This window comes from Netta rufina (assembly GCF_964035555.1).
Source record: "Netta rufina genome assembly, chromosome: 1".
In the NCBI taxonomy this organism is placed as follows: Eukaryota; Metazoa; Chordata; class Aves; order Anseriformes; family Anatidae; genus Netta; species Netta rufina.
The window spans coordinates 133,052,345-133,068,780 of record NC_140123.1 but is presented as its reverse complement, the minus strand read 5'-3'; the positions used below and the strand labels follow the sequence as shown (position 1 = coordinate 133,068,780).

The 16,436-nt window shown below is 38.5% G+C and overlaps 1 protein-coding gene across 3 annotated transcripts in view; it reads right to left on the bottom strand.

Moving 5' to 3' along the window:
• MPPED1 (metallophosphoesterase domain containing 1) overlaps positions 1-16,436 on the bottom strand; it is a 65,702-nt gene that overhangs the window by 32,189 nt on the left and 17,077 nt on the right. For all 3 annotated transcript variants that reach the window (XM_084306243.1, XM_084306244.1, XM_084306242.1), the window contains exon 3: positions 13,410-13,591. In XM_084306243.1, the coding sequence (XP_084162369.1) occupies positions 13,410-13,591 (182 nt within the window). The remainder of the gene's footprint in view (positions 1-13,409; positions 13,592-16,436) is intronic.

The following is a 16,436-nucleotide window of genomic DNA, read 5'->3' as shown; positions in this document are numbered from 1 at the left end:
GGTTCTTGGCTAGGACCAAGACCTCTCCAAGAGCACACAGCCCAACAGCTGTTCTACAGCCTGAGTTTCCACACGTGCCCATAACTTGAGAACAACCACTTTTCCATCTACTATCTTCTGTGCAAGTAGCTCTTGATCAGAGATCATTCAAACACTTCTACGTTGACCAGTTTATTCCCACACCTGCTCGTAGATGCTAATGGCAAGATGGGTTGAAATGACATCAGGAACATTTCCTGTCCTTTTTTCAACAAACTGAGCTGAGAATATTGAATTTCCACTCGTGAAGGTTTTCCTGGCTTTGGCAAGAATGATTCCTACCAAGGGCTACAGTGCAGAGGGGTCCCTTTGTCTTCCATTTGCAAGCTCCATAAAAACAAGCCTGAGCACTGAGTAGCATTTTCATTTGCTAAGCTGTTTTCCTTTTTCTTTCCAAAATAGTCATATGTTAAATATAAAGTTTCCCTAACACTCAGCCATGTAGTTCATTGTAATGACACCATTATAATGAACCTGAATGCATTAAGAGTGACTAACAGCCCTGGGGTGAAGCGGATGGAGCCCCAGTGGTACCTTAATCCTCCCAGTTAGGGGTTCAACAGCTCAGGTGGAAGGGGGTGCATCCCATAGTCAGTATCTGGTTGTGCAGCAGGTGCTGAAATCACCTTTTTAAAAAAAACACACAGCGCCCTTTCTGAAGAACAAAGGCTATTGTGCAGGGGTGGTATTCCCTCGGCAAACTTAGTCAGTAGTGTCCTTGCCAAAAGGTTCAGTAGGAATGCAGTAGGAAGGGTTTCAAAGTAGGTGTGCTGGGGAAAGGGTTGTCATACCATGAAGCAAAGGCATGGGGGCAGTGAGGAAGCAGCTGGGATGCTGGGGCAGCTGGGGGCAGCTCGGGGCAGTGAGGAAGCAGCACAGGATGGTGAAGGGTCTCACATTGCCCTTGTGAAAGCAGCCTGACTGTGGTTCTTCTCAGGTACCTATATGCAGACACACAACATAGAGTACTACCAGGAGGAAGGAGAATTCCACACACGGTGGAGAGCTGTGACATCTCTGAGGCTATGGAGCCATAGTGGGAAAGCTTGCAGCTGAAGTGTTGCAATAGATGGACACAGGCTGTCTATCATCTTCGAAAAATCAGGGGTATCACATAAGTTTCCAATATCTAGAAAAAGGCAGATGAACCACCCATCCTCAAGAAGGGCAAGAAGAGGAATCTGAGGAATTACCAGCCAGCAGGCCTCACATCAGGTCTGGGAAAATTATTGAACAAATCACCCACAAAGTCATTTTCTAAGCACATTAAGGTTACCAGGAATATCCATCATCGATTTAACACAGGCAAATCATGCCTGACTAACACAATTGCTTTCTCAGAGGACATGATCGGCTCCATTAATAAGGGAGAGCATTGGATTTTGTTCACTGGGACTTCAGCAAAGCCCTTGACACTCTCTCATAGCATCCTTATGGCTAAATTGGTGAGATATGGATGGCTGAATACTGCCTGGATCACTGGGTTCAAAGGGCCAGAATCAATGGTACAAAGTCCAGCTGGCAGTCAGTCACTATAGTTATCCTCAGCCAATAATTCTGAGACCAATGCTGTTCTCCATCTTTACTAACAGCCTGGATGATCAGATGGAGTGCATTTTCAGCACATTTGCAGACAACACAAAAATTAGGGGCATGGATCTGCCAACAAAGAGAAAGGCAGGTCTGCTATAGTAATGAATATCCAAAAGCTGGAAAAATGGGCTGACAGAAACATCAAACTTTATCAAAAGTGAATGCAAAGACCTGCACCTAGGATGGAGTAACCTCATTCAACAAAACTACCGAGTTGTTTTCCTTAAATCCACTTCCTTAACTCAATTTAAGGAAAAAAAAAAATACCATTAGGATGGTCAAAGTGTAGAAGACGTGCCCAGAGCAGCTGTGAAATTTCCATCCTTGGAGATGTTCAGAATTAAACTGGACAAGGCTCTGAGCAGTCTACTGTAACTACAGATGCTTTGAACAGGAGGATGGACTTGATGACCTCCACAAGTCCCGTCTATCTTTTGTGTCTCCAATTTCACACTGGAAAATGAAAAAGAATTTTAAAGAGCCTGTAATGCTGAAACAAATTAAATAATCATTTTGTGTAGTGATTCTAACAGAACAAATCTATGGTAGAAAAGCTATTTAACAGGACTAGAGAGTATGTTCCATTAACTTCAGTATAAGTTTCTTGTACTACCCATTTAGCAGATGAGCAGGACTAATACCCAGCTGATAACCAATTAACATTTGATGCTAGCATATGGTCTTCCTGGTGGGCAGGTAGCAAACTCAGTTTTAATATAGAAGCTCTGCGTATACAAAGATATTAAAGAGAATTTATCTGTCACAGGAATTCTGTGCACATATCCAGAACAAAATTAATTCTCCCGTAAAATTAAGGCAGCAAACATGCAAGAAATAGATCTGCCCTTCAGAAGTGTCAAGAAATACATTAAAGAACATATGCTATGGGAGTCAAAGATGTATTTTCAAACAAACAACAACAAAAGTTAAGTTTTGAATTTGGGGAATTTGGGAGAAAGCTACATTTTTATCCTGATTTCTTATTTTGACTAGCCAAATAATGACAATAATTTTTGCTGAAGACCGGGAATCTCCCTGTTCTTCACATCTGAGACGCTTCTGCTAAAGTAACTCTGTAACCTGGTGATGAACTACAACTAGACCTGGTTGAAAAATTTTATTTGAATAACCTTCCATATTAAAATAATTAAAATACCACTTCAATGGAATGGGATATATTAGGAAATTCATGTAATGATTCTGGAATTACAAAGGAAACAAAATGAAACAAAATGTCATTTAAAAATATTTTAGAGTGAATAAAAATTTCACTTCTAAGGAAAAATTCATTTTTTTCCTCTCCTGGAAAGCCTAACTTGAACAAAATAAAAAATATTTTCTTCCATAATCAACCTCTAGCCACTTAATCCTATTTGGAATTGGAATCAACAGAAATGTTTGCACATTAAAATTCTGTCAGAAACACACTGGCTCCAATTCAGTCCTGGGCTTCAGGGCTTTCTCTTTCAGGACACATCCAGCATTTGCCTTCTGCCAGTTTGGAATGGGGCTCCAAACAACAATTTATTCTTCCAGCCATTATCTTAACATGGGTTAAGAGGATTTTTTTCCTTCCTTTTCCTGCTCTGCTACATAGTTCTTCATATCTTTTGCCTCATTTTTCCCTCTCATTTTGTTTCTGCAATCTTCATTTGTATGCAGAAAAATGCTGGAGACACATTCTCTTGCACTTAATTCAGCAGTTTTAGAAAAGGGTATATTTTTCTTACCCTTTTACCAATACAAAACTTGTAATGGTATAGAAGCATGGTGTCTTACACTTCTGTACCCTCATCTCTCAATATCCTGCCCAACAGATTCAAAAGTCATTTACTACAATAGGCAAAGTAGTAGAGGCCTCAAAGGTAATTATGTTCCCTTGAGTTTCCCAAAAGTAAGAGCCTAGTAGATTAATGTCCATTCTGAACATGAGGCTTCAAAGGGATGACAACTCTTAGGATATACCTAAGATCCCACAGAAGGTCTGCAAGACAAAATCTAGGAAGTTTAGCAGCAGTGATTCTGCTTCCAGAACAGTTCATCACACAGACAAAAATCTGCCCCAAACCTTCTAAACCAATGTAATTTTTTATTTTTTGAGATTATTTTACTATTGAAAAGCCTGGGGTATCATACTTACATATATAGCCAAAAGATGTTATCACCTTAACAACTTCTTAACTATATATATAGGGCTTTTGTCAGTTGTAGCAAGCACTCCTCAGACATATTCTTAGCCTTTGTTTGGTTAATACAAGAATCTGATAATAGCTCTGGTAATATAATGTGTATGAGAACATATATGTGTATTTGTTTCGCTAGTAACATCTTTGTTTATTCCTCTCATTACTGTAGATTACCAATTAAGAAAATCAACTGAACATCTAATTTTTTGTGGTTTTATACACCAATTAGAAAATTATTACAGCAATTCTTAACTTCTAAACTACCACAGGTCCTTTTATAGTGAACATAATTTTTACAAAATAATTTGAAATGCTGGGGGACTGTCACTTGAACTACAAACTGCATAATGCAAAGCACTGAGCGATGTCTCTGTTTACTATTTCTCTGCATGAGAGTTCATTCAAAGTAGATTTCTATGTGCTTAAAGGTTCATCCCATTCTATCAGCAAGCCTTCTCCTTCCTAAATTAGATAAAGACTGCAAATAATTCAAAAGCAAATGCATGATGTTTATACTCCAGACTCCTCTTGTACAAAGAGGTTAGGCATCTTTACCAACCAGTGACCTCCTTTGCAGTTTACAATTGTTATCAACTTACAGCTCACAGAGATAAATGCCAACTTGTACAAGCAGATGTGCTTTGCTTCTCTCCCAGTATTGTACTGAGCAGAATTTTTAGTATTCATTAAAAGCAGTGACAAACATATAAGTGCCCACTTAATGCTTTCTCCCTCTCATTTCAACCTTTTAGAATACAGCAGTGAGTGATACAGTAAAAAGACTGCATAACTGTCTCGAATTGCTTTTTTTAGCATCTCTTTGACAGTTCTGTGTTTAAACACTGGGGCTGACGTCTGGGAAATTCACATTAACATACTTATTGTATGGTGTGTAATCTGGAATAATATTGTAAATGAACACTCCTTCCTAAATCATCTATAACCTGCAAGATCAAGACACTCTTGCATTATGAAAGCCAGTAATTGTATCAAACACTAAAACAACAAACTCATAATATTGCTCACATTTGCAAACCAGGATTTCTTTAACTAAGTAGATAAAGGTAAACGAACAAACAAACAAACAGCTAATAGTCCAACTTAAATTATTTGATATACTCTGTTTTATACAAACACACATGCATAATAATTGGCCAAAATTACTTCTAAAGGGAATATGGCTTTCTTCTAGCCTAGTTTATTTAGTAACCTAGTAATTACACAGAACCAACCCTATGAATACTGCAAACAACACCATGAGAGTAGCTGCAGTGAGTCTCATCACAAGATTATGTAGCTCTGTATCTTCCATCCACTAGTGGTCAGTAACAGATGTCAAAAAAATTGCACAGCTGTAAGGTTTGCCTCAGCCTTCCTTTGATATGCCCCCTTAGATTATGGCAATCAATGTTTTGAGAGTCCCCAACTATATAAACCATTGGGTTCATTTTCATACATATTTTCTTCTGCTATTTTCTCAAAAGTTATAGTATTAAATAATAAACCTTTCTGAGGAAATAAATTTCTACAATGGGTTTTTTGCCCTTTAGAGTATTCTAGTTTTGGTTTACAACATGTATCTGGGAACAATGAAAGCAAAGGAAATAGAGAACTATGTTAAAAAATAACAAAAATACTTTAGACTTCCTACATGGATCTCTCTACACCCTGATTCAGATTCCTGTTCAGATCTTCAGATCCCACAGAGGTAATTTAGTATCTCCCAGTTATCACCTTCTGCAAGGGAAGACTACAAAGAACTGTGTGTCCTATCACTGTATGAGGTGCACAGCACTAATAACGATGTTTAATGTTTGCAGACAGTGCTTGTTAATAGGTGTTCAAAGTGCTGGGCTGAGAATCATTAATCCTCCAACACGTTCATGTGGTAGGTGGATCAAGCATCGTTCTCACAATTTTACAAGGGGGAACAATGAAGAGGCTGTCAAATCTGAAGAGGACTAAATAGAAATTGGTTGCCTGTCTTCCTCAGGCTCCTGCAAATATCTCAGCCAGAGGGAATCCGAGTTTGCAGAATTATATTCCAGACCTTTCACTTCCATGGCTGTTCTGTTCACTTCTGGGTCTCACTGTCCTAAAGCTACACTTGTCTGCTGGTCCAGAATAAGGCTGGATAAATTTACTCACTTGCTTAAACTGGGGAGTTCAGACATATCAATATTTATGAAAACCACAAGCCATTTTTACATGAGCCATCCCAGAGGCTCAGAATCTTGCAGGCTGGCTACGATCTGCTGTATCAGTGGAAAGCAGCAACCTCAATGCAAGTACAAAGTGAAGAAAAAAAAAATAAAAGGCATAAATGTACTTGGAACAATGGAATGAAGGAAAAGTCCTTTAGCAACTACCACTCCCAGAGCTCCTACAGCTTCTCATCACTAGCATGGGAAGCATATCTGGAAAGCAGTTGCTCTGGCTCATCTTCCCAGTACAGGCATGCAGCTTAAATATTTCTTGAGACTCCTGGCTGCTAGTTTAATGCTCAAAAGTCTTCAGAATACATTAAATCCCCAGAACTGGAAAAATAATGGAAGAGTGTGTTGCAGTGCACTTTTCTGCTTTTCTGCACCATACTGTCTGAGCCTTAGATGTAGAAACGGATCTGAGCCATAACACATTTAAGAAATGCAATAAAAACCAACACTTTTTTTAGTATGCCCAGTCTTTTAAAAATGACATCTGTTCTAAATCCCTACACAGCTCAATGTTTTTCACTGCATTTCCAGAGCCATTCCTTTGTAAGTAGATAATTAGTGCTTAAATACTCCTTTCAAGGGGTTTCTGCATTAACATAAAAATAGTATAATTACCGATGGTCAAAATGGCATGACTACAATTTATAAATTCTAATATTTTTTGCTGCTCTGAAGCTGATATTCTTTCTTCTTCAACATAATCTTAATCTGTTTTATATGTGAGTATTATTGAACCTAAAAATATAAAATACCTGTTAAGAGAGGAAAATATATAACTACCACTATTTCACAAGATTTATCACAACAGCAAAAGTAAACCTAAGTCTAGTGTTTTGGACTTTTTTGATTATTTTTTACTCTTCATCAAGAACTTAAAAATAGGGATAATGCTTATTGACTAAAATTAGCTGATTCTGTTCTCCAGTGTAATAATAGAAGCAGGTGATTCTACTAGTGCTAGTTACTAAAGTTGGGCAGGCATTTTCAATCTAAAAAACATTTGTTCAGTCTGAGAGAAAAATGTTATCTTTTGAGCTGAATCTGCCCAGGTCAATTCCTGAAGTGCAAGTCAAATAATTTAATCAAATTTGTGCGTGTGTATGTATGATACTCAAGTAAGATTAATATTTTCAAAAAATAGTCTGAAGAGCTAATTACTGTTTTCCACTACAATCCAAAGCTACCTTCTTTTTTTTTTTCAAGTTTAGCCTGAACTTGAATTTCAAATAAGAAGAGTATATTTGACATTGAAAAATGTCAAGCAAAGACACTGAAACAACAAATATTATAAAATGTGTTAGTTTAAGTAATCTTTTCAATCCATACACAGAAGATAATTCTCAGAGAGAATATAAAAGTATGTGTTGGAGTGTATATCACACACCAGCTATTTAGTTAAATTTCCAGGAAAGTTACCCACAATCTCAAAGTGACAGTGGGTCCTAGAGCATATAAAATTTGGAAATGATATTGCAGTCGTGAGCAATTAGAGGAGCAACTGAGCCAAGCACACAGTTTCCAGTGCCAACAGTATGGGACAAACAAAACAGACGGTTTTGGAGTCATTGTTTGATGAGTTCACTAAAGCAGGACATTTGGCTTTGTACTTGCCCTACAGTACATTTGATTTATATGCAGGTTAAGAATAAGTAACAAAAACAAAAATAATGACAAATATGAGCACAAAGTTAGCTACAGTGCATAGCAAGCATGATATATCCTACCTCATCTAGCCTTGATTATGTACTAGTGTGTATTTAAAAACAGTTCATTTGAATTATTTTCAGCTATTTAAAGTGATGCTATTAAAATCTCCTGGACATACTAGAAAACTAGGGTATGTTCAAAACTTCAAACAACACATCCTTTTAACATCACTAGAAAGTTTCGCTCCCCTCATGGCTTCCCATCCAGTCCTACCATAACACATGCTTTGTACTTCATTTTTTCTGATTCCCAATAAATGGACTTACAAATCTGGAAGAAAAGTACATTCAGAAAATAAGCTATATAGTGAAAGGAAAAGGAGAAATATAAAAACAGCAGAAAGGTCAATTCAGGAAAAAGAGGGGAAGGAAACTACCATGTCAGCACCATTGGCAAACTCTGTAAACTGAATATTCATACCCTTTCCCTTTCTTTTACTAAGGTACCCTGAATAAGGGTAGCAAAATGGAAACCTGACTTGCAGAACTATGTCATGGTACTTCATGACTAGACAGTAAGAGAACAGATGAAGCTGAACATAAATTCAAGCTGAACAGTAAGTACTGGAATAAGTAGCCCAATTGTAGATACACAGTGATTGATTATGAAATAGATACTGCCATTCAAAAATAAAAAGTTTACAGAGTTACAACAGGCAGTTTTATGAAAAAGCCATCTCATTGTTCCGTCACTGTCAAAAATGAAAACAGTAATCCATAACATTAGAAAGGAAAAGAGAACAAAACAGGAAATTTCATTACGACAGGTCATAATCAGTACATGTGCAGCCATAGTCTCTCCACCTTTTAAAAGGATAAAGAACAAGAAGATGTACAAAGAGAGACACATTATCAAAGGCATTTAAGGACTTCTAAACAGCCTTCAGCCTGAAAAATATCTGAAGGGTAGATATGGGAAGAGCCTATAAATTCTGGAGCAGAATGAAGAATGGAATTGTTCACCTGCATCTTACAGTATTAGGAAATACCAAAGGAAACTAGTGGATGATAAATTAAAAATATACAGAGTTCTTCACACAATTCGTATTACATTGTTGAACTCTCTGCCGCAAGATTATGTCTGCATTAAAAATTTGCACAGATTCAAAAGGCAGTTAAAAAGCTCAGAGAAGAAAAATCTGTAAATGTTTATTAAAAACACAGTAACGTCATAGCTCAGGACGTCTTTGGACCAGCTATCTAAAGCTGAGAAAATACCCATATCCAGTTACCACCAGCCCTTTACCTCCTCCTTACAGTTGAGCATCAACCTAGCCCTGGTAAAACCTCAAATCCCTCCCTGGAAAGGTGGGAAGAAGACTTCAGAAAAAGAAAAGGGAAAGAAAACAACTGATTACTGAGAAGAATGAACTGAAATTAAATGCAGTGGAGGGCTGAAGAAGTGAGAGAATAAAAGGTATAAAAGAACTAAGGGGCAAACAAGACAGACAAAGACAATGCTGGGCTACAGAGAAATATCATCTGGCCTTCCTGAGTACCCAAATAGTTACCCTAAAAAAGAGATAACATATTTTAGGGTATGACTCAGCAAGCCAACGTGCCTCTATTAGCATAACACTTGAGCATGTGCTTGATATAACTGTAAGATTCACGGAAGTTAATGATGTTAATGTAAAATATACTTTGCATCAGACAGCAACAGACATTTTATGTAGAGCAGAAAGATAAAATCTGAACTTGCTGAAAGGCCTCCTGATAGATGAAGTATGCTGATAGACCAGAGTGGCAGAGACCCAAGGGTATATGCTAGCACAGAAAGCCAAAAGGGAGGAATAAATGCTACACATAAAGATATGGTCTAATCGAAGAAGTAAGAAATGCATCTAGTGCCTAAAAGGAAGCTGAGGGAAGGCATAAAAATATTCTACTCTTTATTCCAAGGCATAAATAAAGCTATAGGATCCACCCGAGGGTACTGAGAGAACTGGCGGAGAAGCTGGCCAAGCTGCTTTCCATCATTTATCAGCAGTCCTGGCTATCGGGGGAGGTCCCAGTTGACTGGCAGCTAGCAAATGTGACGCCCACCCACACGAAGGGTCGGAGGGCAGACCCGGGGAACTATAGGCCTGTCAGTTTGACCTCAGTGCCAGGGAAGCTCATGGAGCAGATTATCTTGAGAGCCGTAACGTGGCACTTGCAGGGCAAGCAGGCGATCAGGCCCAGTCAGCATGGGTTTATGAAAGGTTCGTCCTGCTTGACAAACCTGATCTCCTTCTATGACAAAGTGACGCGCTTGGTGGATGAGGGAAAGGCTGTGGATGTGGTCTACCTTGACTTCAGCAAGGCTTTTGACACAGTTTCCTACAGCATTCTCCTCAAGAAACTGGCTGCTCTTGGCTTGGACTGGTGTACGCTTCGTTGGGTTAGAAACTGGCTGGATAGCCGGGCCCAAAGAGTCGTGGTGAATGGAGTCAAATCCAGTTGGAGGCCGGTCACTGGTGGTGTTCCCCAGGGCTCGGTGCTGGGGCTGGTCCTCTTTAATATCTTTATCGATGATCTGGATGAGGGCATTGAATACACACTCAGTAAGTTCACAGATGACACCAAGTTAGGTGCATGTGTCGATCTGCTTGAGGGTAGGAAGGCTCTGTAGGAGGATCTGGATAGGCTGGACCGATGGGCTGAGGTCAACTGCATGAAGTTCAACAAGGCCAAGTGCCCGGTCCTGCACCTGGGGCACAACAAACCCAAGCAGAGCTACAGGCTGGGAGATGAGTGGTTGGAAAGCTGCCTGACAGAGAAGGACCTGGGAGTATTGGTGGATAGTTGGCTGAATATGAGCCAGCAGTGTGCTCAGGTGGCCAAGAAGGCCAACAGCATCCTGGCTTGCATAAGAAGCAGTGTGGCCAGCAGGGCTAGGGAAGTGATCATCCCCCTGTACTCAGCTCTGGTGAGGCCGCACCTCGAGTACTGTGTTCAGTTTTGGGCCCCTCGCTACAAGAAGGACATGGAGGTGCTCGAGTGAGTCCAGAGAAGGGCGACGAAGCTGGTGAGGGGCCTGGAGAACAAGTCCTACGAGGAGCGGCTGAGGGAGCTGGGCTTGTTCAGCCTGGAGAAGAGGAGGCTCAGGGGCGACCTTATTGCTCTCTACAGATACCTTAAAGGAGGCTGTAGTGAGGTGGGGGTTGGTCTGTTCTCCCACGTGCCTGGTGACAGGACAATGGGATTTGGGCTAAAGTTGCACCAGGGGAGTTTTAGGTTGGACGTTAGGAAGAACTTCTTTACCGAAAGAGTTGTTAGGCATTGGAACGGGCTGCCCAGGGAAGTGGTGGAGTCACCATCCCTGGAGGTCTTTAAAAGATGTTTAGATGTAGAGCTTAGGGATATGGTTTAGTGGGGATTGTTAGTGTTAGGTCAGAGGTTGGACTCGATAATCTTGAGGTTTCTTCCACCTAGAAATTCTGTGATTCTGTGATGGCAGAAGACATATATGTGAAACAGAACAAAATAACTATGTGGGAAAGCTAGCCCTGCAGTATGGGATAAAGGAGAATACAAGTAAATTTGGTGGCAACTGATAAGAATGAGGCTGAAAGTAAAAGTCCTGGCCAGTCTCTTAGTTACTTTCTCAAGAAACTAGTAAAATGCTCACACAAGGAAGAAGGAGAAGGAGAGCTGTGGGAGTTATAATTAGAAAATCACAGCAAATACTGGAAACAGCTATCTAGAAAAATCCAAACTGTCAGGGACTAGCACCTTTCACAGCAAAATGGGTAACCTGCAAAAATTTTAAAATTATTTTTAAAGAGAACACTTTTAACCATTCTACCACTTACTACAGATTTTTGCAAACATTGAAAGTATTTGTGAATTCATAAATTGTTCATTTAATAGCTAAAGTTTTCATTTTAAAATGTTATTGAGCATAATTGAAAAAAAAAAAAAAAGCTTACACTTTTGAACAGAAATGAAGCTTTAAATGCTAGCTGAAATGCTAGCTCTTTATTGACTCCAAACTATTCTTCTATTGCATTTTTCAGAATTCAAAAAATCAGTGAAATTTTCCATTTTTTTCTAATTGCTAATGAGCTAGAAAGATCTCTTGCTGCTTAAACTCAAAGATATCTCAGAGATGTTCTTGCAAAAATATATCCCAAACTGCACAGATCACCTTTTCCCAAACTGCATGCTACCACGGAATTGGAAGGATGCCTTGAAAAGTCAGAAAAATAGGCCTTCGTTTGGAATAAAAATGATGAAGAGACCATCACAGAAATGCCTTGGGAAATTTCTTGACCAAACAGAGGATTTCAGTTTAAGGACTTCTTCAGAACACTGTACAGCTGTGACCAGCAGGGAGGCAGACGGAGAACTAGGAAGACAAAAACTGTTCAGTGAGTAATGTGTGTAGCCCCACCTTTGCTTGCTAGCATGTCCCAAAGCACTTTTTTTGCCACACTAGCAGATAAATAAAATGGATATACTTTAGAATGGATAACCATATGGTTTGTATATCTTTCTATGCTATTTTCAGTATAATACATGGTAGAGACCTATGAAATAGGATTATTTGCTTTCTGTTGTACAGCAGACCTGCTCTATTTGGGGACAGAGACAGAGCAGAGGGACAGAGAGAGCAGAGTGTGCTACCCCCATAGGCTGCCCCTGAGTGCAACAGAACAATGCAGTTGCTCCATGTTGGGCATATTATTAGGTTTCCAAGCTGAAGTCAATATCAGTCTTAACTAATAATTATTGGCTAGTAAATATTTGCTTAAATTGTGAATTTTTTTTTATACCCCATTTCAGCATACATGTGTTTGTCAGCTTTGTGCCTTTCTAGTGTGGAATGCTGTTAACAGGATGAAAAAAAAAAAAAAGACAGGGAAAATGCAAAATGCATTAACTTAAGGAAAGTAAACCAATATAAAAACAGATTTTATTCCATTATTCTTAAACTCTGTCCTTACTCTTCCCAAGTCCTTCATTTCCTCTCACCCTGTTTTTGATAACAATACCGATCAGGGTTTTTGTCTGGATACAGTGTATTCTTTCCAGTTTTTACTGACATTTTTTTTAGCACATACAAAACACTCCACAAGCACATGTAAATCACCACTTTCTTGCCCAGTGGAACAGAATTTCAGTTACCAATGCCAACAGTTGCCTACAGAAGGCATCTACATCTGGTCTGCTACATCCAAGACAGCAACCTCAGGCACACGTTTTGCTTTGTTTGTAATTCATCACTGTGGTGCAGCTGAGCCCCAGATAAAAAAACTATGAGCCTCTGGGGTCAAACATACAAATGTTTTCTGTCAAAACAACTTTTTTTTTTTTTTTTTCTTTCAGGGAAGTGAAGCCATAACAATGTATGTAAGAGGTTTTGTGTAAATCATTAAAGGCCTACTGACTTAAATTGTTGCTAACACCACAAAGTTGCTTAATGTACACTTCAGAGTGTGAAGGCAGAACAGATGAATAGTCTCACAAATAGTCTTATTTGCTCAGTTGGAAAAATGCAAAAATACTTGTTAAAATAAATAAATAAATAAATATGTGATTCCTTCTCATTGCCATTCAAATGTAAAAGACAAATTAATATTAATCATTCCTGACTGCACAATGTTTTTTACTGGGATGCAGAAGGGGCAGATACATTCAGTAAACAAATTTACTTTCAAATCCACACAGAATTCAATACCTACCTAGCCACTCGTTGAATTTTTTTACTTCACTAGGAAGTCCCAGCTCAGTAAAATCACCAGCATGTATTAACACATCTCCATATGGCATTTGGATGGGATCAGTTCTCGAGTGAGTATCAGAAATACAGACAAATCGAGTATATCCCGGAGGTTTGGGAGCATCATGGGGCACTGGATCAACCCTGCAGGAAATGCATTGTAACAAGGTTATAAAGTACTTACGAACTTCTCAGTGTCTACTTTGCAATTCTAATACCAATTTTTACCTTTACAAAAGACTACACAGTCTTCTAGGTATGTCTGATGGAAGGGATTTATTAAAACAAACCTATCACTAATAGGAGGTGTAAAAATTCTTGATGTTCACATCACAACATTTTCAGTATTTGTTGGATAGCTGTATTAATTTAAAGAGATTAAGGAAAAGAGATTGAACTATGGCAGCAACTCTGAAACAAATACAAATAAATCAAAGGCATTGCCATTTTCAAAGGAACTGTGCTATCCTGTTTCATTGTTTAAATATGATTACACAGTACACAGGGAAAAGATTTATTTTAGAAACACAAATATATTTAAATGCATTTTTTTAATTATAACTTTTTTCTGCAAGTTGTATTATTCCAACAAATTTAATTAATACATTTTGGAGATATGTTTCAGTGTGGTAATGCAAAACAAGATAAGAACACTCCTGACAACAACTGTAAATTTACGTTCAAGCCTGACTATTGTCAGGACAAATGTGGCAACTTTCCGGGCTTAATTATACTAAATGAAATCAGACGCTGTGAGGGTTGAGGCTTCATTGTTCAAAGCCCAATCTCGCTATTCTAAGCTGAGGAAAATAAAAGATCTGACCCAACTTGATGAGACTTATGATTTAGGAGAGAAAAGCAGAGAACACCTCTCTGCAACATCAGTCATACTTATTTCCAACTCATTCAATTTTATACCCTTAATCTATATTTTGTTACAATATTTAGAAGTAAATGTATCCATATGCAGGTAAACCATATCTGCTATTCCAATTAGGGAATTCTGGTGAAATAAAATCAAAAATTCAGAGATGCAGAAGACATATTTATGTCACTAGAAACCAAAGAGGTATACAGAAATGTTATGAATTATTTTATGTTTAAAACATTTATTTTGAAAGGAGAAACAATAATAGTTTTGTTTTGTTTATTGTTACAGTATACAATACATGCCTTGCTGCTTATGCTTCAATGCAGGATCTTACTGTTATCTAAATAAACTCTCAAAAAAAGTTAGGAGATTTTTATTAATAATATTACTCCTGAGTCAGTAGGTCTTTCAAGTAATAGTTTCCATTGAAAACTACCTGAGTCAGTAGGTCAGGTAGTTTTCAATGGAAACTATTACTTGAAAGATGTAAGATAATCATCTTTAATCACATGGTCTTTTCACTAAGTCAAAGAATAATTCTATTAAATTTATAGACAGGTAAACTGAGGTGTTCCTGAAAACTTCACTAGACAAGTGAATAAAATCTAAAACATTCAAATTATGTTATATATTAAAAAATAAAAAAAAAAAAAAAATCAGCATTTTCTACAACACAACTACAAGACTAGGGTATGAATAAATTATTTTGTAACTATTTTTCCTACACCTTTTAGGATGAAGGAGTGTTTTTTTGTGTGTGTTTTTTTTTTTTTTCTTAATTAAGCCATTATACTAAGCATCAGCTATTCATGAGTTTTTTTTTTTTCCTTTACAGGGACACTGGAGAAACCATTATGAGTACCTTATAGCATTCTCTCTAAAGTGACATTTTCTGAGAAGAAAATACCCAAATATGAGGTAACGTGTAAAATTAGCTGTGATCAGATCATACCTAATGAACACAGTATATTTGTTCATACCCATGTGATCATACCCAATGAACAGTACGTATGTGCTGGTCGTACACATAAGTATGCACACAGTGGAAACTGTGAAACTCATCTGAAAAAGAGAGAAATGTTTGGACCCTGAGACACACCAACTGCAAACACTATGTGCGTGGCTGAGGGAGTATGTATGCTGTGAGAGGGTCACAGACCCATGGAGAAGGGAAGATGAGAAAAGAATTAGATGGTGTGGTAGGTATGGCAGGTCCCAACCTCACACAATGGAGCTGCATGTAAAGAATGCTTCTGTTTTTGCAGGTATGAGAGATGGCACAGAGGGAGCCCCACGGTTGGTGAGTGGAGGTACCATGGATGGTACCAAAAAAGGAGGATGGTGGGTTTCAAACAAGTGAGTGAGGGTTGTCTTAAGGTACAAGCTATTTGAAGGGTGCTGCATTTAGTTCACAGAGTTCCTCATCAAAATGAATTGGGACAACTGAAGAAGAAAGAAGGGGAGCTGACCCTGGCTACAGCCGTTGAAGCTGAAAAGATTAAACATTGGTTCAGTAAACAAACTTCTGATTATTGCTGTCCCTGCCCAGCACTTGGCGAAGTGAGCTACAGGTCATACCAGTAAGCCTGGCTCAAATTATGCATACTACCCTGGCACAAACCAGGGATACAGACTGATTTAAGAGACCACTTAGTGACTTTTCACCATAGGGTAGTCTTTAAAGCAGTTGCTGTTTCTTCCTCTGAAATCTTTCAAAGTACAGCACAGCCACAAGTTGGGTGTCAGGGATGCATTTCCCTTGTTGCTTCTCTGGAGCTGAATGGAAAAACAAGAGACTTACCATGGCAACCCACACAGCACCTAATACTGATGCTTTTCCTTATAGTTTGGACGGGGAGGAGGGAGGTATGGACAGCATTTTCATGTTGCTAAAGTATGCTTAACTTTCAGAGCCTGTGCAGTGGGCCAGAAAATATTAATGGGAAAGAGGTATCAATAAAAAAAAAAGAGAGATGCAGATTTTCATGTTGAAGTTATATGCACACACATATATAGGTAAAAACGTAAGTCAAGTTTCACAAATGCATCTAAGTTGCATTGGAAATCATTTCTGAAGGCTCAATCCCCATGTTCTTGGGTAACACGTTGCCACAGCAG